Below are 27,157 nucleotides of genomic sequence, written 5' to 3'. Positions count from 1 at the left end.
TTGTATGAGCATTTTATCTTGTATGGAAGTCTATATTTTTCCAATAAATTATAACTGATTTTACTAAATTAGAGTCCCCATTATTTTAAGCATTACTCTCTGGACGTGTATCTTGTATACATTGGGAAAAGATCCCTAGTGAGCCAGGTGCCCACCTGACTAATTCCCCAACCTCGTTTTGAGGGCATTTCGGCTTACACTAGACATAACAATATTGTGCCGTGGCTATGAAACAGAAGAAGAAGATATTGGATTTATATCCCGCCCTCCACTCCGAAGAGTCTCAGAGCGGCTCACAATCTCCTTTACCTTCCTCCCCCACAACAAACACCCTGTGAGGTGGGTGGGGCTGGAGAGGGCTCTCCCAGCAGCTGCCCTTTCAAGGACAACTTCTGCCAGAGCTATGGCTGACCCAAGGCCATTCCAGCAGGTGCAAGTGGAGGAGTGTGGAATCAAATCCGGTTCTCCCAGATAAGGGTACACACACTTAACCACTACACCAAACCCGGTTCTCCCAGATAAGAGTACACACACTTAACCACTACACCAAACCCGGTTCTCCCAGATAAGAGTCCACACACTTAACCACTACACCAAACAGCAGCAAATGCCACATATATGAAGGTAATATAATGTCTAGCCCCCCCACGAAATGTTCTGGAAATGCAATATATTTCACTTGAAAAAGGAAGTTAAATGTAACAAATTAGAGATCATCTTCAAAAAGTTTTCTCACCCAACTAATTTTACATTCTTTTTGCTGTTAGGAACTCACTCATCAAAATGTTACTTCCATTGCTCTGATTCGGGAAGAACATGCTTTCTGTTTCAAGTGGAATCTGCTTCAATTCCATAGAGCAGGGGTCCTCAACCTTTTTAAATAGGGGGCCAGTTCACTGTCCCTCAGACTATTGGAGGGCCGGACTATAGTAAAAACAAAAACTATGAACAAATTCCTATGCATGCTGCGTATATCTTATTTTGAAGTGAAGAAACAAAACGGGAACAAATACAATATTTAAAATGAAGTAAAGTTAAATCAACAAACTTGCCAGTATTTCAATGGGAGTCACTTTGGAGAAGTCACTGTCTGTCAGCCAAGGGCTGGGGGAGGGGGAGGCGAGCTCCAGGCACGCCGCTTACTTTGACGGATGGGCACCGCCGATGCCACCAAAAGTCTGGAACACAGGCCAAGGTTTTTTTTTCCCCCCAGGTGTTGTTCTCCTACACCTGTGCGTGCTTCCAGCCAGGCTGGGGGCAGTCACAATAGAGGTATCCCTGTCTGCATGCCTGTTTTCTCAACAACTCTTCACCACACACAACTATATCCCCCCACCCCGCAAAGCTTCCTCAGTGGCCCTTCCATGTGGCGCCACTCGTGCTCCGAAGGGGGCAGTGCCTGAGCACGCCCCCCTCCCACTTCGCCCGGGTGTGCGCCCGAGACGCTTGCCTCCCTGCGCACCCCCAGCCCCAGACTCCGCACAACTTCTCCCAAAGTGAGGGAAAGAGAGCCGAGGCAGAACCCCTCCCCCTTTCCAGGTCAGTGCGGACGCGCCTGCTCGCGTCTCTCTCTCTGGAGTCTCTGACCTTGGACTGCTCCGCTTGCGCCGACCGCCACCTAACGCTGCGGGTCCGAAACAATACAGGGGCACGTGCGGCAGCTTCCTTCCTCCCTCTCTCCTTCCCTCGGCATCTGCAACTTCACTTCGCCCGTCAGCGCATGCCCTGCCCGCCTCCCTCACCCTCCTCCTCGCCCCAACGGCTCCTGCCTCGTGCGAGCCCCTCCGCTCACCTCGCCTGCTGCTGCCGCCGCCTCTCTCCCCGCGCAGTTTCGTGCCCAGCTCTCGCGGCTCCCCAGAGGGGTAAGGAATGAGCATCCGCAAGGTTAAAAATAAAAGTTTGATTCAAGTTCCTGGGACTTGCCAGAGCAGGAGGGAGGCGCTGCCAAATCCAGGGGAGGGACCTGGCGGGCCGCATAAACATCCTCAGCGGGCCGCATCTGTCCCGCGGGCCGTAGGTTGAGGACCCCTGCCATAGAGCCTGTGAAACAGAGCTCTTTTGCCAGGCTTTCAGCTGAGGAAGTGGGCGTCACTTGTTACTAGCCACCCTTATTCCATCCCAGCACTACAAGATCTGCTGGACCTACGGGAAAGCTGGGCTAAAAATCGAATAAAATAAATAAATAAAGTCTCCCTGAGCCCTGATTATTTTACCAAGCCATCACTGATCACCTTGTAGTGCACCGGGGAGAGGGGGGAGGTGTCCAGCAGATTTGCATGCCTGTGCTGCAGAGATGACATTGGCAGGTTTGTCTCCACCTACTGGTCCCACTCTGGTAAGAGTCTGGGCTAAGAAGCTTCTCCACCATCAGTAAAGCTCCATGTTGAGAGATGGATATTCCCTATGATTCATCATACTAGCCACAGCAACCTGAAATACTGCTCAAAGTCTCCCCTCCCCCTTTTACATCATGCCCAGACATTCCTTTTTAGTTTTTAAAAACATTACTCCCCACCCCACCCCAATTTTGTTCTACTTTTCAGATTCTTCTACAAAACAGAGGGTTCTCTCAGGTTTGCAGAAACAGCAACCGAATTCAAGTGACCTCAAGTGAAAATTCTGCCTCACACGCTATGACCAAATCACGAATCAGATATATGCTACATTCTGGATCGCTCTCCTTTCCCATTTTGATCTCTACAGTCAATTAACAGGGCTTTTGGAGGTATATTTTCTATATTAGAATTCCCAGTAGATGTTACCAAACACTGACCCCCCCCCCCCCAAGAGGTCACAGGTGTCAGTCAGGTATTATTTGGAAGCCATGTAAAAGGCTTTTGGGGAGGCAAAAGCATTTTATAGCCAGGAATAAGCTTGGGAAGAAAGGATTCTTTAGTGTCTGGGGTTTTAAAAATAGTTTAAGCTCTTTATAAATACACAAAGATCATGCGTTTCTAATTGTTACCTGCCATGAGCCTTTAGGTAGAGATTCAGCTGAAAAGCCCAAATAAATAAAGTCATAAAAGCTCAGTCTCAACATTCTTCAGTAAGGCGATACTTGATGTTAATATTTGTTTTAAACCCGAGTTGATGCTTTTGTCATTTGTCAGAAAAGAGGTTCCTCTAGAGGATGAATATATAACAATTTACATTATCACTGCGGCGCGAATTGTATTCGCTAAATATTGGAGACAAAAGATATGTCCAGAACTGAGTGAAGTCATAGCTAAAATCTTCCAGGCTGCAGAGATGGATATTCTATCAAATTTGCTAAAAGGAATACCTGAAAGTGAAGCTAGTAGAAAATGGGAAAAATTTTATAATTGGATAGGAAAAAGAAATAACATATATGCTAGGAAGTAGCAGTACTTGTCAAATTCTAAACAAATTAAGTAGATACCTGTTGTTGTTGTTGTATTCTCTTTTCTTTGTATGCTTCCATTAACCAATTTATATCCCTAAACACCCCCTCAAGGATGAGAGATATGTGTGTACTAGTAAGATCTTTTTTTTTTCTTTTCTATGTCAAAGAATTGTTGGAAAATATTGATGATGATTTAATAAAATTTTGAAAAACTAAAAAAAAAAAAAAAACATTCTTCAGTAAAAGGAAGCCAAACGTAGTTGCAAACCTGCTGAAAGCCCCCAAATGCCCTGAAAATACATTTAGATCACTTAACATATGATTTGAATCCTGAAGTCTTTCCCTTAGGAAGATTCACATAAAATCACTTAGTGAATGGGAATCTACTCATGAGAGGTATTCAACCTGAACATAGCTTTTTTTAAAAAAATAACTCTACTTCCCAGAAAGAATAAAAATAGTAGCAATTATTTTTAAATTCTAATATGATCCCCTCTCAACACACACACTAGAATGCCTCAAGTCTTGAAAAGGAACATGCAATACAGAAAAGCTCCTTGAGGTTATGTTTCATTGTGCCAAGGAGGTGTTTTTTTGTACTAACATTTTATTTGCTTGGAGCAGTGTTTTAAAAAAGAGAGGAGGGAAGTAGGTCAGTATGTTTCTCTTGCATCTTTCTCTAACTCCAGTGAAAGTGCCTGTCAGATGAGTAGCCAAGCCTGTAATCCACAGTAAAAGCATGTTTGCGTTAAAGTTGTACTTTTTGCCAGGGGACATTTAGGTGTAACTTCCAAGTTTCGGCATGTGCCTCGAAAATGCAAAGAATCCCTTCACAGCAAATCCATTTGCATGTCTGCAACATAAACAACTTGGTACAGATCCGGGAGACTGAGACAGAAACCAGAGATAATTAAATCCTCACAAGTCTTAGGCACTGCCTGTAGTACTGTGAGGTACAACTTTTTAAAAGCCAGATTCAGAACTGTCTTATGTGTGGCTAACGGTCTTTTTACAAAGAGCTGAGTAAACAACAGATATCTTTTTTATAATTGTTATGTACTGAATGTATTGCTTCGCAGCAGCTTTCGTAGGCATCCAGACAACCATGGGAAATGCTATAGACTTGGATAGATTTGAACTTGGATAGATTTGAACTATAGGCTTGGATAGATTTGAAAAGAGGTAAAACTACAGAGTACCCGTACCCGGGCTTTCTCTGTAGTGGCTCCACACCTATGGAACCAGCTTCCAGAAGAAATGCGGGCCCTGTGGGATTTCGAACAGTTCCACAGGGCCTGCAAGACCATCCTTTTTAGGATGGCCTACACCGATTAAAGAGAGAGAGACTGCTAAGAAAAAATATACCATCTGTTGAAATAGCACCAGGATGTCAATTTTATTAATTTTAGAATTTTAATTAAATTGTTAAATTAGTTATTGTTTCGAATATCATTGTATAATTTAATGTATTGATTTAATGTTGTTAGCCTCCCTGAGCCTGCTTCGGCGGGGAGGGTGGGATACAAATAAAATGATGATGATGATGAACTTGGAACAGCAACCAATGAGCGGTCTTGGCACAAAATTTGACCACCGTGATTTGGTATTGGAATCGGCGGGTGTTGTTGTTGTTGTTGTTTGTGCAGATATATGTGGGGTCAAGGCCCCGCCATGTTGTATTAGTGTGTAGATGGTAAGCATGTTCCTGGTTGAATGTGTTGAACCCACTATTTAACAATAATGGTGCTTTTTTTTAAACAAGGCTAAGTAGGAAGAAGATGTATAGAACACTGATTGCATTGGGAAAACAAGGCACAGCAAGACATGATTCCCTCCTTGGGTTTAATGTTGAGTTTAAACATAAACTCAATGTGCCAGGCTGGTATGAGGAATGGGAGGGCTGCATATGCTTTCCACTTTTCTGTCCATTCTTCCCATCTCAGGAGCATACCCAGGATTCCTGAACTGAGCAGAGAGGGAAGGCTTGCACAAGACATATGCACAGCCTTTCTAGTCCCCATTATGGCTTGATGCACTAACAGACTGAGAGTTCACATTGTGGAGAAAGGAGGAATAGGAGTCTGCTATGCCCCATGGCGCTGGTCTTCCACTTTTCCAAACTCACTGATCTGCAAGTACATTACATCAAAGTCAAGAAACAGGAAGAGATGGACACAGAATTCTGACCTTGCCAGTATCCTGGCCAGGCCTGTCTGCAGCACACTGCTGAGTAGCCTCATCTCACCACTCTGGTGCTCCTCCGTGCAGGTGTGCAAGAGTGGCATGAGGTGCAGAGCCCCTGCTTTCTACACACAGGCTCTAGCAAAAGGTCCTTGCAAAAGACAACAGCAACAAAACAGTGGCTCTAAGAGGGTTGTGACCCAGCAGGTAGCCATCATGACACATCCATGGATTGAAGACCACAGCCCTGAGGTGGGGGAATTGTTTTGTATGGCCAGTGTGGATGGACCTAGGATCTGTATCTGTCTTAGGTAAGATTCTCAAGATACTAACTGCTCTGACAACTTCAGTGCTGCATTTCTGCTCCTTACGTCGAATTCATTTTTAAACACCACAGATGTCTACTGTTTGAATTCTGTTTGATTTTTAATTTAAATAATCATTAACTTTTTATATAAAAGTTTATATAAAATATTCTAAGTTAGAAGTTTGGAACCTTGAATGAGATTTTAACAGAGCAGAGGAAGTAGTTGTTGTAATGAATATTGTTCAGCATTTGGCATCCAAAAGGAATAAGTACTGCTGTCACTACTAAAGGGCAGCCCATCAGTGGAAGATAATTTTTAAATGGATAAAGGGCCAGCATCTTCACCTCAGACTGGATCCAGTGGACGTTTGGATACTTACATAATTTGGACTTTTCATGGAATATGTATTAATCCCTTCACTTTGTACTGAATGACAAGTGGAGTGTAGGACATTGCTGTATTGTATGACACTTTCAAGCAACAAAAAGAGCATTTTTTTCCTACTTTGGTTTTCGACTTTTGTCCTGACATGAACGGTTCAGGCTAGCCTGATCTCAGCCCTGGTCAGTTTTTGGATGGAAGACTACAAGGAGTCCAGGGTTACTGCACAGAGGCAGGGAATGGCAAACCACCTCTGAATACCTGTTGCTTTGAAAACCCTACAAGGTTGCTCTAAGTTGTCTATGACTTGAACACTATCCACCATTGCCTCATCTTTTACCTGTTCCTGCTCTTGTGACTTTAACTCAGGTTTCTGCGTATAGTTTGCCAGTGCAATTGAGTCACTGTCTCAACATTTTCCTTTTTATCTCCTCCTGCACAGCAAACAGGGAGCAACAACATACGTGGCCACCTTGTATTCAGTTCATTCATGCTCCTAACACAGCATGAAAGTACTGCACAGAAAGCTCTGGAGAACTGTAAAAGGCATCAATTCCCCCAAGCCTCAAACTTCTTTGATCTCCTTGGAAAGGAGATTTACATGTTGCTTTTATCTGTGAGAACACATTGCCACCCAACAGAATCAAACAGGAAGCCCTCTGGAAGAACTAAACAGCACACATTTGGAAGAATTTATCTTGGAGGCAATCTAGGTGCTGAAGTCATGTTATAATCATCCTAGCAGTTCCAACTTTAACATGATATTGTTAACCAAAGCACAGGAGCAAGGCACATTTGGAACTGGCAAAGCAAGAAGGATCTACATATGCAAATCCACCCAGCCTGTGCTGTGTGCAAGAGAACACTATTCTGGCAAAATGGATGTTACCACAGAAGACCGGTGAAAGGTTCACCACAGATGTTATACCTCAGAGAATAAAGCTTCCAGCTGAGGACATGTAATCAATCTTCATATGAGCTTATTAGCTGCATCTCCCTTATGCTACTTGGTCCCAACAGAAAACAAAACAAAACACAAAGAAGCCAGAGCTGTCAACGGTGTGATTCAGCTTCAAGTAAAAGGAAAAAAGAAAGCAGTTTCTTGAGGCTAGCATTTCTGCTCCAGTAAGTTTCACAGTTGTATTTGGGACACACACAAACAAAAATGATGCCGGTGCTAAAAATAACTTAAACTGTAGCTTTCTGTTTGCCCTTCAGGAAACTGTCCCTCTTGGACTGACACTCCCCTTTCCAGTTCTGATTTGTGCAGAAAGCATTCATTAAATCACTTTTTTGTGTTTCTGTTAAATTGTTAATGAGCTTCTCTTTTGCCACAAGGTTCCACTTTCTTTCTTCTTACCAAGACAAAACTTTCCCTCCAATTTTATTTATTGGAGGGGGTGGGACAGGTAATGCTTGTAATTTCCTAACATGTGATTTTGGTGGCTGGGATCAAGGCAAAAACCCTAACAGACTTTTCAAAATAATCTGTTTAGGATTTAAAGCAGCGCAGGGACAGACAGGAAATAATACTGGAATTTAGAATTGACAATAGCTTGGGTCACCTTGGGTGTGCACAGCTCTTTCTGAGTGAGGAGCATGGCAACACACTCACACCGATTTCCCACTCACCTTGTTTTGGTCTCATTGCTCCTTTTCCCTGCGGGGCTGCTGCTGCATTTTGCACAAGTTGCCCTGAGTCGGTGAGTTGCCCCGCCCCTTTTCAAGTAACCTCCACAGCAGACAAAAACCGGTTTTCGGAGAATCCTGCCTGCTGCAGAGGAAACTTGAAGAGAGGAAGAGCAACTCGCTGGTACGGAGCAGTTTGTGCAAAATCCAGCAGCAGCCTCACAGAGAAGAGGAAAGTGAGAGCAGTGTAAGTTTAGTGGGAAACTGGTCTCAACAATTAACAGTGAAGCAAACATATTATGCTGCTACGGCTAGCTGACTGGCTCCTCTGCTTGGTACTCCTGATATGGTACACTTGAAAAGGAGTGAGGTGGCCAAGAAAAGGAGGATTCTGTTTAACCCCAGCATGGTGTCCTCCTTTAGCCATCTATGTGACAATGGGGGAGGATCATATCCCCTTGTTATATTTTCTTCAACGATTTCTTTAGTGGTCTAAAATACTTTTCGGAAACAAAAATGAATTGCAATTGAATTCATAGGCTATTAATCTGCCATACATGGCACAGGAAGGAAAACTCATTGGACAAGCTGATGCAATCACCCCATTACATAAGCAACATGGATTTCATTTTGTTATTAATCAATTAATATAAATTTCTAGTTAAAATTAAAACTGGCAAGTAAAAGGCTCGGCAAAACAGGAGAGGAGGCTGAAGAAGGATGAAAGGAGATGGGAAAGTCAACGGTCTTAATTCGCCACAGGAAAAAAGCACACAAGCAAATGTAAAGCAAAATCATAAGGCAATTAATCATCCTTCAAAGCATAAACAATCATATCCAAACATGCCATATACTTTATGAAATATCAGAAAAGTTTATTAATGTTCTTTGATGTTAATTTAAGAAGCAATACTCACCCAAACCAATCTCAACCAATCTCTTGGGTCTATTTTCCCCCCACCTCCATCTAGCAGTAATGATTATTTTAGAAACCAGAAATAGGGTTAAGACATATTCCAAATCTGACAAAATCTCCAGGGCTCAATAAATATTTTCTCTTTTACCATTCAAGGAACACTGCTTTTAAATAGGATTATCCAAAATATAAACTTCTGTGCTGAAACCAAATTAGATCTTTCAAATGATAATTATCTGGTAGAAATGAGTCTAAAATAATTTTTTCCTTATAAATGGAAATCCATGTCTTGAGATCAGCTAATCTAATATCGAATTTCATAGATCAAGACATCCCTAATTGTTTGAACAAGCACTGTGGAAGAAATTGTAGGTTTGCCTAACCAAACAAATCTCTTTTTAACTTTTCGCAATATGAAAAAAAAAATAAAGGGTTGGATTCAACCGTATACTAACAAACAAGAAAAAATATTTTAGGAAGAACATTCATTTTAGCACTCACAATGCTATTCATCCAAGATACAGATAATAGTACTTTCTTTCCCAAAGGAGACTCAGTATATTTTGATTATTCCTAATTGCTACTGCCAGAGGTTCTGTTGTTAAAAGATACTGGGGATAGTGGATCCTTACTGTGTATCTCTGTAAACAAAAAATTTATCTGAAGCTTTCCGATTAACTAGTCTGCAAATGAATACTCATATATAAGTGAGAGCCATCTTTTGAAACTACCCTAAGATTAAAAGTATCCAAGATCTCAGACAGATAACAAATGTTCTATGCTATCAAAATCTTTTTTAGTATTAAGGATTATCAAATCCCCCCCCCCCCAAAAGTATTATTAATCTTGTGTATAACATTAAGGAATTTCTTCAATGTTGGATAACATATGCCTTACATCAAGAAAACATTTTTCATCAGAATGAATATATTTACTAATCATCTTATTAAGTCTGGCTAGTATTATAGAAAACCAGCTACTGAAATCTATATATAGTACTGAATTAGGATGATACAATATGAACCTAGCTGAGAGGTAGGTTGCCAATCCCCAGGAGGGGGCAGGGAATCCCCCAGTTTGGAGACCCTCCCCCCGCTGCAGGGTCATCAGAAAGCAGGGGGAGGGGAGTATAATGTCTGCTGGGAACTCTTATTATTCTCTATGGAAACTTATTCCCATAGGAAATCATGGAGAATTGATCCGTGGGTATCTGGGGCTCCGGGGGGAGCTGGTTTTTTAGGTAGATGCACCAAATTTTTAGTATAGCATCCAGTGCCTCTCCCCAAAGCACCCCCGAAGTTCCAAAAAGGGGGTCCAATTCTATGAGCCCCAAAAGAAGGTGACCCTATCCTTCATTATTTCCTATGGAAGGAAGGCATTTAAAAAGGTGTGCAGTCTCTTTAAATGTGATGGCCAGAACTCCCTTTGGAGTTCAATTATGCTTGTCACACCCTTGCTCCTGGCTCCACCTCCAAAGTCTCCTGACTCCACCCCAGATGGAGTGCCCAGATATTTCTTGAATTGGATTTGGCAACCCTACTGAGAGGAGTCTTTCCCTGGCTTATAAGGGTAAATTTAGCTTTCTTCTTGGATGCAAGAATACGGTATAAGGTATCAATGTAAGTCACAAGTGCAGTTAATGGATATTTAAGTTTATCCTGAGAGGTCTTATAAAATTCAGAACTCAAATCATTCATTCCTAGGGCCTTATTAATTTTTACTCATTTTATTGAATCTATTACCTCTGAGATAGAGATAGGGGATTCCAAAGAAGCTAAATCCTACTGATCCACTTTAGGAATATCTACTCCCTCCCAAAATTTCCTAATAGCCTGGAAATCTTGGAAGGTATTTTAATTTTTTAAAATTTAAATGTTTTACATTTTTAAAAGTTTTAAAGCTGCTTCCAATTAGTAAGATCTTTTAAATTCCAGTTGAGCTTTCAAAAAGGTTATTTTGTCATTTTAATTTGATCTTATCTATGTAGTGTCTTGTATTTGAGTTTGATCTATAATTTTTTGTTCTTGCAGCATACCTCAATTTAATGAAGATTTCCCTTATAAAACTCTTAAACTATCCAATATATCCACCATGTAATGTCAGGGATGCCTGACCCGGATAGCTCAGGCTGCTACTTGGATCCCACCAAATCTGACATGCATGTAACATGTGGGCCATGTGGAGGGTCACCCCAGGGAGGAATTGTGTGCATTGAAGGTCTCTAGCTCACCCAGGTCAGTTTTTGCCACTCCTGAACCAGCAGAGGTGACATCCTATTGAAAAACATTGCACTGAATGACCTTTTTTAGGTGTCTGTAACTCAGCCCCCATGAAGTCCAATGTGGACCAAACTTGGTGGATACATTGAGGAAAGCGATCTGAAGACAACCTGCCATTTTGGAGCCTCAAAGCCCTGTGGAGGGCTTTTTAAAAACCAGACCAGTTCAACTGGTTTGCGAACCAGACTGTGGTTCGGTTCATGAACTGGTTGGTTCTTTGTGAACCAAATCAGCATTTTCTGGTCTGTGCCCATCCCTAGTTGAGGACAGCAACAGGCTCTATCTTGACCGTTTCCATCTTGGATTGCACTCCTCCCTTTCTCCCCTCCCCCTTTCCTTTTCATCAGACAACTATACCTTATCCCCCCCCCCCCTGAGATTTTGTACCATCTTTTAGCTGTATAAAGGAATTTATCTATTTATGATATATGTTATTGTATTTTGTAGTATTATGATTATGTATTGAACATTTGAATTGAATGTTTTTACAAATGACATTACCCGCTCTGAGCCTGGTCTCTGTAGAAAGTGGGTTATAAATAAAAAAAAAGGTTTTAATTATGTATAACCTATTCTGCAAACTTCGGTCAGCAGAATGTAATTTTAAATAAATAAATAAATAAATGCATGAGATTAGGAGCACTTATATTACGAGATTCTTGTCACATACTGAGGAGATGAAGATGCATAGGGAGATTAATACATTTCTAATATGGTTCATACTTAATTACGATTTCCCCACCACACCCCACCTTGTAGATACAAGCATTACTTGTTGAACTACTGCCTTTTATGCAACCCTTAAATGACCCCTGCACAGAGGACCAAAGAGACAATCCTATGTATTGCACACACAAAAAATATCTTATTCAGCAAGGATTTGAAGTGTCTGGCTTTGAGTCCTACTTTAAAAAGGACAGCATGAGAAAAGCTGTATATAAATATTTTAAAATTAAATATATAAATATATTTGCTGGATTAAAGCCAGACCCCTCTACAAAATTCATTTTCAGTATAAATTATACTGTGTGGACTGGGCACAAAGAGAAAGAAAATACAAATCTGTATATATCATTCACCATGAATCATTAGCTCCTCAAAAAAAAACAGTAAAAAGTGTCATAAAATCTCTGGATATCTGCAAGGAGAATAATTAATTTGCCACAGATCTCTAGAATTGACTGCATTTGACAGCAAATCACTGGAGAATAAAATAAATGCGATTTTGTCCTCTTCTGAGAGCATATGATGCTCACTTGTGTCTTTAAAACCCTATCAACTGTGGGGACGATATAAACCTGCTCTGTACACAAAGCTGATACCTACTGATGCTGCCTCAAAGGGCAGAATTTAACCTCAGGGATTATGTGCTATTTCATAAGGCAGCCACAGAACTAAACAGTAATGTATATCCAGAGAATTTCACACAGTTTAAGTTGGGTACTCATTTTTTCTTTGGCCTCCAGAGCAGGCAATTTGGGTTGCTATTTGCAGGTGTCCACCATGATTAACTTTTACATTTGGGGATGGTTAAGCAGCATGGGCCTCTTTTGCTATCCGGCCCTTGAAGTACCTTTTTGCTTTTTCTTTATGGCATTCATGCTGAAAGAGACAGTGCACTCACAGTCAACCACCCACTTGAGGGCCACCTTAAAGTACATCAAGAGTCTGGAAAAAGTATAAATGAATGGTCCTTCTGGCTGTACCTTTCTTAAGTGGAAACATCTGGAAACATGAGGCTGGAGAAGGAATCTTCCCTACCCTTCACTCAAACACTGTGGCAAATGTAACAGAATTATGGCACCAAGAAAGCCTACTATTCCAGTGCCTATAGTGTGCCTAATATTTGGCTATTTGTTTCTCACCATTACCCAAGCCCTGTACTGAGGCAAGTCTGATATAGTATATACCAGGTGCTTTTGAGATATACCATATATTATGGCGATTTAAAATGTTACAAAGATCATGTATAGACTAGGTAAGAGTTATCATCAGAAATGGTGTGGAAGCTGGATGTTCAGCCCAATGGCGGAGTAGGAACAGGAATATGGGCTTTCCCATTTAAACAGAGTTGACAACAACATGGAGGGGGGGGGGGAGTCTTGCTTCTTTAATAGAGGTTTAATAGAATGTTGCTTACCATGGTGATTTATCTCTATGCCATGAAAAACTTTACCTGCCTATTTCCAAATATAAAGCTTCTATTAAAGGAACAGGACATTTCTCCCCATGCCTGCCGACAACACTATGTTTAAAGTCTATCACTCTAACCACTATGACACTGTTCAAAAATTGTAAAAGATGACGTTACAAGCTTAGAGACTGGCTACTGTGAACAAGACTAGAGTAGGAGTTTGGTCTAAAGTGGCATGCTGAGGGAAGCCAAGACACAAAATATTTCTTAAACCACACCATTCTGACAGCTTTCTAAAAGAGGATGGTTTTTCATCTTCACCCTCCAAGTGCCATCAGTGAATTCCTAAGCAACACCCTTGTGTGAGCTTAGAAGAATGTGACTCTGATAATGGTTCCTTTGCAAATGGTTTTATTTTTCACCTCAGTGTGTCTTAATTGTTAGGGAATAGCTCTGTGCAAGCAGTCATCAGAGCCTGGAGGCAATCCCCTTTTCAAGATGAAGGGAGGAGCTAGATGTGGGTTTATGTGTGAAGAAACACCAGTTTAGACACTGGCAAAGAAAGAGAGGGAAAGAAAAGGAAATTTTTCTCCAGGCCTGTTGGCAACCCTCTGTACAGGAAGTCTGCAACAAAAAAGGTTGGGCTATTTTTTCAAATGAAAGCTGTTTTCTGAGTACTGTATGGGGGGAGAACTTTGAAAGTTGCATGATCTGTGAGCTTTCCAAAAAAGCTGTATAGCATCTACATCCTATGTGAGGAATGCAGCTTGTATTTTACTGAAGAATAAAAATGGAAGGTTTTTTTTTAAATCCCTCAGCTCACCCACTTCACGAATCGATTGCAACAGGTGCATTAATAGCTCTTTCTGGGCCATTTTCTTATGTTATATTGAGACATTAGTAACTCCAACCAAAAAACAAAAAATGCTTTTAAGATGCAGCTCAATTCGATTTTTATTGGTCTGGGTGGAAGGGATGAGACTAAATAAATGGAGAACCATTTTAAGCCGCATGTTTGTTAGTCATAACAGGTGCTCCTTTAGCCTTATTGCACCTGCAAGACATCGATACCTGTACTTTTATGACTCTCCTCCACTGCCACTGAAAAATTATCAGCTGAATATTTTATACGGACTCTAAGCTGACACACACAATTCCAGATTCTACTGCGAGACTGCTACAGTGAAGTAACAAGGCAATTTATACAAGCAGTTGCTGCTGTCTCTGGCTGCCACACAGGCAAAGCCTGTCATACATTTCTTAATGCAGGTGCAACCCAGATCTTATTGCACACAGGGCATCTTGCTTTTCAGTTGCCTTCTGCAGCTTGTAAACACAAGACCAGCTTTACAATCTGTTTTGCTTCCACATCTAAAGTTCACAGTACTGTATTCTAACTGTGGAGTTTCAGCTAATTGAAGAAACACAGATGCTTAGATTAGTTCTCTGGTGTACATTACAGTTTGGTTAGAAAGCTCACCTCTTAGAATCAACAGAGGAATGGAAACCTAGCGGAACACATTCCAGAGCAAAATCAAGACACAATTTGTTACAAAATCTTCTGCATCTAAACTTATTGCCAGGTATGGGAGGTGAGCATTACTTAGCAAAGAAAACGCATGATGTTCCCAAGTACTTAAAATCTATAGAAATACTCCTTGCTAGGTGTTTGCATGCTTACCCAAGCATCTACTGTCCTATAACACTAGGTTTAAGAAAAGGAGGGAATATGTAGTGTGGCTGCAATCCTTAAGCGCTTCATGAAAATAAGCCCCAATGAATAACATGAAATTTGCTTAGGATTGCTCCCTGTATTCTTTCAGGCTGGTTCTGTTGAGGTAGTCAAGGCTATCAAGAGAAACATTCTGCAACACCCTCCATTCCAAGTTATCCTGCAACACTTCCTACACCTCTGTCTGTGTTTATTTGCTTGTTCACCATTCTTTACTAACAGAGGTCTCTTTCCAACACTGTCTTCTTAACATTTGGATTTTGCACATGCCCCCCAGTTTCACCATCTCAGCCCTTGTACAGAGATTTCTTAGAAGAAGAAGAAGACTGCAGATTTATACACCACCCTTCTCTCTGATTATACCCCACCCTTCTCTCTTACAATCTCCTATATCTTCTCCCCCCACAAGAGACACCCTGTGAGGTGGGTGGGGCTGAGAGGGCTCTCACAGTGGCTGTCCTTTCAAGGACAACTCCAGCAATAGCTATGGCTAACCCAAGGCCATTCCAGCAGGTGCAAGTGGAGGAGTGGGGAATCAAACCCAACTCTCCCAGATAAAAGTCCGTACACTTAACCACTACACCAAACTGGCTCTCCAGTTTCTTACTTAGCTTGCCTTCTCTTGTCTATTATTAATGAACATCTTTCATACTGGAATGTGAACATGGCTCCTTAAAGCTATAGCTTATGAACTTCATCCATATCTTCGCTTAGCACATCTACATAGAAGCATACTCTGCAGCTAGATCAGTATTTCAATCCTGACCCTTAAATACTGAAAGTACAGCAGTTGCAAGAAGAAGCACCAGGATATCTGCATAGTGTGAAACTGAAATAAACAACTTTTGGCATGCTATTTGATTAGCAAGAGTTGCTGAGTATTTTACAAAGGTTCAACACATCTGGGTGCTGAGGGCTCTAACCTGCATGATCTACAGCATACACCCATGTGATTACCCTCTTATGTCAGTGGTCTTCAACTCATGTGTTCCCACCCATGTGTCATGAGCCCCGATCAAGGGACAATTTCTTCTGCTACTTTTGGGGGAAACTTCTACTAGTGTACATATGCAGAAAGCAAAGGCACCATGCCTCTGGCCTATCCACACAAACTAGCTGAGACAAACAGAACAGCAAGGTGAAGTCACTCAGCAGCAGACTGATAAAAACTTCCTCTTGTCCCCTTGCCTGGCTGGTTGCTCCACACCTATGTCAATTGGTCAATCAGTGCTCCATACAGGTGTAAACGCTCTCTTTTGTCCTTTCTATCTTCTACCAATCTAGCCTGCCCTAGCCATTCCCTCTCCCACTAGCCTGTCCTCCAATGCTTAGTGCATGCTGCCAGAGTGAAACACCTCCCCAACAGCAAGCAGAACTCTGGCTCCTCTTCCTTGATTCTGATGCTGTGTAATTTCCTGTCACATGCTTACAATTAAATAGATCTCATGCTGCTATTGGATAAAGAGTTAAAGGTTGGTCGTGGCTACAGAAAAGCTGAAGAACACTGCTCTATGTGATAGAAGACCTTTCATGCAAATGAGATAAAAGAGCTGTTCATTTGTTCGACAACATGTTTAAGCTAATACTTCTGACAAGGAAACCACTTCTGACAAGGTAGATATATATATATATATATATACACACACACACACACACACACACACACATACACACGGAGGGGGGCAGGCAGGCAATGGAAGATATCCATCCCAATATATACATTATACATATCCATATAAAGCTACTGAGATTGTCAACTCACATTCTTTGGACATTCCCACTTCAAAGCACTTCTGTAGTCTGCAGTACTGGCAGCGATTCCTAGTGACTTTATTAATAACACAGTTCTTATCTCGGTGACATGTATAAACCATGTTCTTCTGAATGCTTCTGCGGAAAAAACCCTGCAATCAAGCAGAAAAAAAAATGAATGAAATGAAACCTCTCATCACACTGCCAACTGTGCCATCCTGTGATTGAAAGAGATGCAACAGTATGACTAGGTTTTGATAACCTTAAAAGCCATTATGAAATATTCAACATCTAATATTTCTTTTCAGCACAGGAAATAAAAGTTTAACTAAAAAAAATAAACACTGTGGTTTTCCAGCAGGGTAGAGACATCCAATACACAAAAAAAGCATTCAAAATTACAGGACAAACCCAAGTTCATGCATATGATTGGGAGAGACTCTGCAGTGGTAGGATAAAGATACTATATGTATGTATTTATTTAGAAAACGTTTATAAAGCTTCTCCAGGAACCTAGCTCAGGCAGTTTACAAAATAAGGAATAATAAAAGCAAAAAATTAAAATCCAGCATTAGAAAAACCAAACCCAGCATAAACATACAAGACCATAAGAACAAACTACTGACAGCTTAAAACAAAAGTTTCCAGATGAAAATATCAACCCCTAAATTAAAAGCCTGAGTAAAGTCTGGTGCCTAAAAGGAAGCCACCTAGGTGCTAGGCAAGCATCGAGGGGAAATGCATTGCTAGGTGAGGTGCCACTACTGAGAAAGCCCTGTATCTGGTTGCCACCTGCTTCAAAGGCAGATCTTAACTGGCAGGCTGGACAATATGGGAGAAGGTGGTCCTTCATGAACCCTGGCCCCAAGCCATATATGACTTTAAAGGTAAGAACTAAAACTCTGCATTGTGTCCAAAAACAAATGGACAGCCAGTGTAGCGTAAGCTATTCTATCGATAGCTGAGAGTGTACTTGGGTTGGACTCACTACTGCCAGTCATATGGATGCCTTTTCATATGGTGAGGCTCCCATGTAATCAGCCATCCACATGAAGAGTCCATATCATACTGTAGGATATTTGTTCAGAAGAGAGGAGTAATAGCACTACTCCTTTATCAGCTTTCTGCAGTGCTATGCCAGATTAATGCCTGTTAAACTATAATAGTCCCATTTACCTGAAAAAAAATCTCCTTCTTTTTTGCTTTTTAAATAATTTATTTCAATAAGAGAAAAAAACCATGAAATAGAGCATCAATTCAAACAAAGAACAAACAGGAAAAATACAACAAATGATAAACCAACGGATCAGAAGCCTAAAGTCTTTGACAAAATAAGATAAAAATGGTTGAATAAATACCTTAAAATCAACAAAAAATAAAGTTTTGATATTGCTTTGGTACCTTACAATAATATTTATTCGACCACCCCACATAGTTAAAAAAGGAAAACCACTTTTTAAAAAAATTATCTTTTATCTGTGGAACTTCCTGCTGCAAGATCTGATGAGCCAGTTTATCTATGATTAAGACATCCCATACCCTTAAAAACCAATTAGAAAAGATGAAATTTGTTGAGCTTCTCCAATTATGCACAATTATGAATTTGGCAGCCAAAAGAAGTAAGAAAGCTAATTCCCTTTTATATAAAGAAATTTTTAAATAGTTTAATAGAATTGTTTCGGGCGTTTTCAGAATAAAAAGATAAAGGTAGTCCCCTATGCAAGCATCAGTCGTTTTTGACTATGGGGTGATGTTGCTTTCACAACGTTTTCACGGCAGACTTTTTAACGGGATGGTTAGCCATTGCCTTCCCCAATCATCTACGCTTCCCCCCCCAGCAAGCTGGGTACTCATTTTACAACCTCGGAAGGATGGAAGGCTGAGTCAACCTTGAGCCGGCTACCTGAGCCAGCTTCCGCTGGAACTGAACTCAGGTTGTGAGCAGAGGGCTCTGACTGCAGTACTGCAGCTTTACCACTCTGCGCCATGGGGCTCAATTGAAGCAACTCTGATCAGTACAATTGTCTGAATGCAGGACTAACCATTAGCTGTGGTTAGTTAAGGTGTATCAAAAACAGGATCTGAAGCCAGGATCTAGAAGTTGGGTTATTAACCACATACTTAATAAATGCTGGTTTAATTGTAGCTTGTTCACCCAGCAACAGCCTCCCAAACTAGAGAAAGACAATGAGAGCAATGTTTTTAAGACAAAATAGAATTTGGATGATGGTATGCTAAATTCTGGTTTTACAAACAAACCAAGCTAAAATAAAGCATAGTGTTGTGTGATGTCTTAACTGAACCAAAAGGTCAGGAAGTGCAGCTGAATGGCTGGTCTCAATGAGGTTTCCCCAACATTTTGAATAACATGAAATCTACCCGGGTTGGTCCCATGCTTTTTCAATTAAAAGTTAATTTTTTAAAAAATGGATTTTAAGAGATGCTGTTTCTGTACAGATCATTGTTGTACACTGGCCCTGTTGTTAAATAAATATTCTGTAGATGTACCAGGGGAACTAAAGTTAATGATGGCCTTTTAAGAACACCAGAATGGTTGCTTGCAGTCCTTCACAAATGAGTAAGATCAAAACTAATTTGATCCAAATGAATACAAACTATAGAAAGATACTAAGCCCCACCCCCAAATACCAAACTGGATTGCCAGAACTCTCTTGGAAACTCTTTTTAAAACTAATTTCTTGTTCTTCATACTTTTCTAAAAGAAACTGACCACAAAACATAGCTTGAATTCAAAGAAGCTTGAATAGAGTTCTGCTTATGCAACAGGGCTCCCCATTCAACCTGCTGCAACTACTGCCTCTCCCCAATCATTCCTGAAGGTCAGTCCAGGTGGGCGGCCATGTTGGTCCGAACTCCAAAGCAATGGAACAAAGCTGGAGTCCAGTAGCACCTTTAAGACCAACAAAGTTTTACTGAGAATGTAGCTGGTCTTAAAAGTGTTGCTGTTGGACTCCAACTTTGTTCCATTCCTGAAGGTCAAATGACATAGTATGAGAAGCTGTATCTGGGGAAAATCAACAAAAATTGGAGACCCTTTCCCTTGTTCAAAAAGACCTGTCTTCAGCACACAAAGAAGGCACTGGATCCAAACACATGCTCTTGGTGGCATCATAGAGAAGAAAAACAATGATGTATTTTTTAAAAAAAATGTGCCACCCAATCCACAAAACAAGGGAAACCAAATCCACAATATAATCATTACGAGAAGGATATTGTAGCCACTTGACTTGTATTTATAGGTCACCTGTTTGACAGTCATCCTGTTAGGCTACCAGGCCTACCAATCCTTTCAACCCTGGGTTTAATTACAATTGCTCAGGAAGGGAAAATGAGAAGAGCCCTCTCATTTACAGGAAGAACCTGAATTTCTAACCATGGAAAACAGGAAAGCCTAGGACTCACTGATCCATTTGCAACAAAGGGAAATTTGTATGTGACCATATGCTTAATAAGCAACAAAATATTTTCCCTTACATAGGATAGATAGTATAAAATGAGATTTTTCATTGGTAAAATTTCACTGAAAAGTTATCTGGATGTAAATGCAACATATAGGCCCCAGACCCCACTAATAATGGCCTTGGCAAGAACCAGAACTTTATAGACTAGGCATCTCCAACTTCTCAACTGGGCATCAGGGTAATGCCCCCACAGGGTAGTGGAGGCCAAGAAGGGCCAAGAGTCACTGCAAACACGGGGGCTAACAACATGTTGACTGTGACATTCTATATCAGCTGTGCTTTCTTCAAGGGCAGCCTCACATAGAGAACATCAGAGTAGTCTAATCTAGATATTATCAGAATGTGTACCACAGCAGCAATATCCCTTTTTTCCCAGGAAAGTCAGCAATTAGTTCACCAACCAAAGTTGGTAAGAGGCACTCCTGGCCATCACCACCACCTGCTTATCCGCCAGGGGCCCTGGGTCCAACAGCAATTCTAAGCAACAGATCTGCTCTTTTAGGTGATGCGTATCTCCATTCAGAACAGGAGATAGTTCAATTCCAGGTCAATTCTTCCTCCCATCAGTAGCACCTTCATTTTGTCAGGATTAAGTTTCAACTTAACAGGCCACTAGCCACCCAGAAGCCTGCATTATGAGGATGCAGTGCTGGAGGAGAAGTGTTGTTTCTTCATTGCCATCACCATCAAAGAACAGACTTTAAAATGAGCTCTAGGTTATGCCTTGTTGGATTTCTCAAGGCTTTCTCCACAGTTGTTCTAGCCTTTTCATCTTTACGCAGCCTTCAGCCTCTTAGTAAATCAAACGGCTGCCCAATGTCTGTCTCTGTTTCTCTCTCTGTGTGTGTGTGAAAGAGAGAGAGAACTTAGAAGCAATCATGTCAATTGCTTGAGTTACTTTTGTGCTTCCAAGGTCAACCTGGGCATTCACAGAAGCACCAACTATATCAACATGCCATCTGAAAACCATTTGGATCCATCTGGCTTGAGAAGCATGTCATCTTAATACCCCCCCAAGAGTTTTAACATCATTGTAAGTCTAAATTCCAGCAAGTCTTGACATCCATGTAAATCTAAACCCCAGCACAGCCTGGATGTTGAAGTCCCCCAGGCCAACCAGTTTAAGCGTCTTCAACAGCATCCCCAAAACTCAAGGATATAGTAGGGTGAGCAGTATACCAAGAGAATCCCAATCCTGTCTCTCACTCCTTACATTAGGTACTTATTCTCAAAACTAGGAAAGTCCTGGAGGACATTGTTCTAGAGCAGAGGCTCCCAAACTTATTTGGCCTAACACCCCCTTTTCAGAAAAAAAATTACTCAGTGCCCCCCCAGAAATCTACCTTTAAGAAGTGGACTAAAAGATGCCGTGACATATTTGCCTGCAGTAAGTGCAGGCAACGTTTGTCCTGCGAAGAACAGCAGCGTGCCCAGGGCTCTTGGCTTGCCTGCTGGCTGGTGCGATCATGTCACATGGGAAGGGGAAGTAAGGAGGTACCCAGGAGCACACTCTGGCAGGGTGGCGCCTTAGGTGGTCGCCTACCCTGCCTACTCCCACACCTGGCCCTGCAGAAGACACACTGTGTCTGGGGCATTGCAGCTGGCTGAAATCAACAGAAGCAACCAACTGGTAACCAGAGAACTGTAAGAAGCTTGACGGTCTGCAGAAAACCTTGTGAGGAGAAAGCTACAGGCTGGAACTCTTCAGAGAACTTTGTGCAATTGCCTCAGTGCTTCCACTGTCCTGACTTTATTTACTGTATTGCTGAGAGAGAAACTGCAAGCAACCTTGAGAAGCTGCTAGCTGTAGCAAGTATTGGCTAGGAAAGGTTTTTTTGTTTCTGTGTTTCTTGTCTGTCTGTACATCTCTATATTTTTATTCTGTCTTGTAAATAAACTACAATTTCTTATATTTTAATTAGAAGGAGTTCTGGTCCATATTACTAGTCTTAATTGGGTGAATACACACTAAGTAACAGACAAAAAGGAATCCTCTATTTTTGTTAATTGGAATTTTTCTTTAAATTAGAAATTCTGGACCCCTTCCAGAAACGTGATGTTTTGATACCTCCAACCCTCTTCTCTTCTCCCTTTATGCTTCCACCGCCCCCTTATTTTTATTCACCGCCCCCCAATTGCACCCAAGGCTACTATTGCCCCCTAGATCGTTCCAGTGCCCCTCATGGGGCAATATCGTCCACTTTGGGAAACACTGTTCTAGAGGGACAAATCCTGAAAGACTACAGTGATATCCCCTTCTTGTCCATCAGGCCCACACAGATGTCACTGGATATCCAGGGAGGCACAGTTTAAAGAGATCAACCCCTCCCCCCTTCTCTATACACATCTCAGTGATACATGTTAAGTCTACTTGTGACTGACCTAGCCTAGAAAAGCAAGCTTTTCTAATCCAGCGGATTGTTGATCAACATCATATATTTCTTCCAAGGAGCTGAAAACAGCCTATAGTTCTCTTGCTATTTTTATCCTCATAACAACTCTAGGAGGCAGATTAGCATGAGAGAATGACTGGTCCAAGCACACCTAAAGAGATTCATGGCAGACAAGGAAGTTGAACCTGCACCTCTTATGTGTAATCCAATCATTACACAGCTAGTTCATATAAGAATAGGTCCAAACATCATGTTCCTTGTTTTCCTTGGTTAGTGTTTATGTGGAATTTGCATGGAATTGAAAAAGACCCCATCTTTTGAGATACCAGCAGAATGATGGGATGGTTATAAACTGAAATTTCTTAAATGACGTTTTCACTACATGTCTGGGTTTCAACCTTGCCTTGTATATCTGGCATTCTCCTCCAAGAAAACTGCACTTCCTAAGATGGAGAGTATAATTTATTATCTGTAATAACAATAATAGTAATGACATAATGTCTTTAAATTAATAGCTGGCGGGGGTATAAAGTCACATAAGTTATTTTTTTAAGAACCCATTTGCCCACATTTTGCTCTATTTATTAGTGTTGAGTACTCTTACAAGGGATGTATTATGCCTGTGAGGCATAAGGAATTTACATGAACAATTCTCATTAGTGTTAATGGGCACTACGGCGCCCACATAAATTCTCTGCGATAGGAGCACGGGAGCTTCAATGACAAAAATAAGCAGGAACGATATTATCCTTGCCATTCAAAAATATAATACAATGTTACAGCAATATGTTCAAAATGCATCTCATTCTCTCCTGCTTGTCTTTTAAATATAGCCTGCAGAAGAACCAGGACTGTAGAGAGCTTTGTTCTAGCAGGCACCATGCTAACAGTTCATGGAAGGAATGAAGACACTGTAGTTTTAATTTAGTGAATTAAAACAAATACAGTGAAGGAGGAGCTCCGAAGCTGCTGTAATTTGGAATTTTAAATGCCTGCTTTGCTTTTCTCAAATTCAAATCCTGCCTGTCTTACTGTGCTTTTTAATATCCCTCCCCAAGCTTTAAAATTATGCTAGATTTTTCACTGCAACACTGCTCCCCCCTCTGCCCCAGCCCCTTCTTATCTTAACAGGAGATGGATAGAGTATCGTCCTGGCCATGCCGCATTAGGTGTCCTCATTTACAGATTGCAAAGGGGGGGGGGGGGGGAGAGGCCTGGCATAAATTATTCAAAATCTATTGTATCAGTGTGTGTTCTCTGAGCATTCACCAGTGGCAAAGCAGACGGATTATTTTTCACTTTTAATTGTGTTGTTACCTTATCTGCTCCATTGAAAGTGGAGAATGGTATGTGAAACCACATGTACCCCAGGAGCAAATAAAGCCAGTTACTAGGTCCATTATTTAAAGCCAAAGTAACCCATTTAGACAATGTTACTTTAACACAATGCCAAAAAAGAAAGAATGAAAGAAAGAAGCCAACCTTGTTGCTATTTACTTTTGTAATGCTTGTCTATTACTATGTCAAACATGAAAGAGTTTAATTCAGGGATAGGTTGCTTAAAGAAGATCTGAACAGATTTAATAACCAGTGTCACAAAGGACTTCAGAATGCCATCTGGGTACAAAGGAAGTCATTGTGTGTATCCAGGCCATTATGATGCTATGCCAAATGCCCTTTTGCTCAAAATTCTAAGCCATTTTAAACCAATACAAATCCTACAGAACTTACCACCTTGACAGCAAACAGTATGAAAATACTTAACAAATCTATTCTATTGCACACAGGTCTTTCTGTAGACAGATATTGCTTTGGCAAGTCATCCAAATTTAAAGTCCACAGGTACAAGCATTCTGTATCTGGAGACAAAAAATCCCTGCCTGGCCTGGAAAAATTTCTTTCTTTAAATTTATGAAATAATATATTTTAATATGTCTCATTTTATACAACGGCAGATAAACAAATCACAAGATGTAAGCTACCTAAATAAACTAAAAGACTCATTGCAAGCTATGAGGTTTAGGGGAGAAATGCCACATGGCAAGCTTGCACTGAATGATTACCCAGATGATCTTTACAGGCCAACCTGAATACAATGTAATGCGCCTTACTAAGATATTAGCATAAAGCTCTCATAAATACATATACACACATGTGTTTTGCTTGCAGAACCTGCTTAACAACACAGTAAAATGCATCAAAGCTGTAGTGTATCAGTAAATAATATGCGACCGAGCGCAGGGCGCGAATCTCCCCGCCCATCAACAGCTGTGGCGGGAAGTTCAACGGGTCAGGATTGGCCTGACCAACCCTGTAGGCTGTACCGGGGATTGTATATAAGCGGGACCCGGCCCGCGTGTTCCCTCTCTTGCAACGTGCTCCTAATAAACCATGTTGCCCTACTCTCGTCTCCGCTTCGAGTACGTTACACTGGCGACGAGGATGGGATCTTAGCCTCAGCGGCTACCACGGAGATCTAGGGCAACCACGAGGCCTGACCGCCGCCGCCATGGCCACACAGAACGGAACCACCGGCTACATCGAGACATTCGACCCCGCCAACCCCGAGGCCTGGGAGTCCTACGCGGAGCGGGTCGAGTTCTACCTAAGGGCCAACAAGGTCACCGACGCAGGCTCAAAGAGGGACGTTCTCCTGAGCATCTGCGGGCCAGCCACGTTCGAGATCGCCAAGGGTCTCTCGGCTCCCGCCCGCCTCACGGAGAAGTCCTACGAGGAGATCATCAGGCTCCTCACCGGCCATTTCTCGCCACAGCCTTCGCGGGTGGCCCGTCGGTTCCTGTTCCACAGAAGAGACCAGGCCGTGGGGGAATCAGCCGCCGATTACCTGGCGGCTCTCCGCAAGATCGCCGGGAACTGCAGCTTCCCACAGCTGGAAGACACCCTGGCCGACCGATTCACGTGGGGCCTCCGCAACGAGAGGCTCCAGCAGAAGCTCTTCGCCAAGGAAGAGCTCACCCTCCAGAGCGCCTTCAGCGAGGCGGTGGCGTTCGAGAGGACCTCCAGGACCTTCCCCAAGGCCCGGACAGAAGCCGCCCACCACGAGGAGCTGGACCATGACTGCCCAGAGGAGGAAGAAGCCCACAAGCTGCGCCGCCCAGCCGGGCAACCCAGCAGAGCCGCCCAACGCCCCCGAGCAGCCGAACGACCCCCAGCGACGGAGAGGGTTCCGGCCACCAAGTGCGCCAGCTGCGGCGACCCCCACGACAGGCGGGACTGCCGATACCGGAACTGGGACTGCCGGAGCTGCGGAAAAACGGGCCACATTGCGAGGGCTTGCCGAGCCAAGCCCAACCGCCGGAGGCCGACCACGCATCACGAGTCGGCGGAGTTCCATTCCACGGACTCCACGTCCCTTCAGGTACTGAACTTGCCCCTCGCCACCCCCGATAAAATTAAGTGGCAGTCCTCATCGAAGGGAACCCCTGCCAAATGGAGGTGGACTCAGGTTCCTCCATTTCCCTCATAGCGGAGGAGACCCTGAGGGAACTGTGCCCCCGGCAGCGGCTGCAACTACGGCCGGCGAACTTCATACTCCGGGACTTTCAGAAGAATCCGGTGCAGATCGCGGGGTGGGCGCGGGTGCAAGTCGAGCGGGGGTCCTTCTACGGCCCGCTGGACATCCTGGTGGTTAAGCGCCAGCTCGCCACCCTGCTGGGACTGGCGTGGTTCAAACCCTTGGGAATCCGGGTGGAAGGGGTGGGGCAAACCCTAACACCCAGGGGGTTCGGGGAGATATGCCAAGAGTTCCCTGACGTGTTCGATGGGTCTCTAGGGAGCTACAAAGGGCCGGCCATCTCCCTACCGCTAGACCCCACGGTCCGGCCGATTCGGCTCAAGGCGAGGAGGGTCCCATTCGCTTTAAAGCCAAAAATAGAGGCCGAACTAGACCGCCTCACAGCCCAGGGAGTCCTGGAGCCTGTGGACTATGCCACCTGGGAGACCCCCATCGTAACCCCCATCAAGCCAAACGGGGAGGTGCGGATCTGTGCAGACTATAAATGCACGATAAACAAGGCACTGCAGGATAACCCCTACCCAGTGCCGGTGGTAAGCCACGTTCTGGCTGCCCTAGCGGGGTCCAAGATCTTCAGGAAGCTGGACCTGGCACAGGCCTACCAACAGCTCCCGGTAGATGCTAAGACGGCGGAAGCCCAAACGATAGTGACACACAGGGGGGCCTTCAGGGTGAGGAGGCTCCAATTCGGGGTTAGCGTCGCTCCCGGGATCTTCCAGAGTATAATGGACGCTCTCCTGAAAGGGATCCCGGGAGTCCAGCCGTTTTTTGATGACGTGCTAGTCGCCGCCCCGGACCCCGAAGAATTCGGCAACCGCCTAAGAGAGGTGCTCCGCCGGTTCCAGGCTGCGGGGCTCAAGGTCAAGAGGGAGAAGTGCCTGCTGGGGGTTCCGTGGGTGGAGTTCCTGGGGTTCGCTGTGGACGCAGCGGGAATCCACCCCACGGAAGAAAAGACACGGGCCATCGTGCAAGCTCCGGCCCCCACCTGCAAAGCGGAGCTACAAAGCTTCTTGGGGGTCCTTAACTTTTATCACTCATTCCTCCCCCACAAGGCAGCCCTAGCAGAGCCCC

The 27,157-nt window shown here is 42.9% G+C and overlaps 1 protein-coding gene across 2 annotated transcripts in view; it reads right to left on the bottom strand.

Moving 5' to 3' along the window:
* The window catches only part of RARB (retinoic acid receptor beta), a 476,807-nt gene that overhangs the window by 41,653 nt on the left and 407,997 nt on the right, over nucleotides 1–27,157 (bottom strand). For both annotated transcript variants that reach the window (XM_060248799.1, XM_060248798.1), the window contains one exon: nucleotides 16,687–16,828. In XM_060248799.1, coding sequence (XP_060104782.1) covers nucleotides 16,687–16,828 — 142 coding nt within the window. The remainder of the gene's footprint in view (nucleotides 1–16,686; nucleotides 16,829–27,157) is intronic.

Source organism: Heteronotia binoei, chromosome 10 (genome assembly GCF_032191835.1).
Source record: "Heteronotia binoei isolate CCM8104 ecotype False Entrance Well chromosome 10, APGP_CSIRO_Hbin_v1, whole genome shotgun sequence".
NCBI lineage: Eukaryota > Metazoa > Chordata > Lepidosauria > Squamata > Gekkonidae > Heteronotia > Heteronotia binoei.
This window is presented reverse-complemented; position numbering and strand designations above follow the sequence as displayed.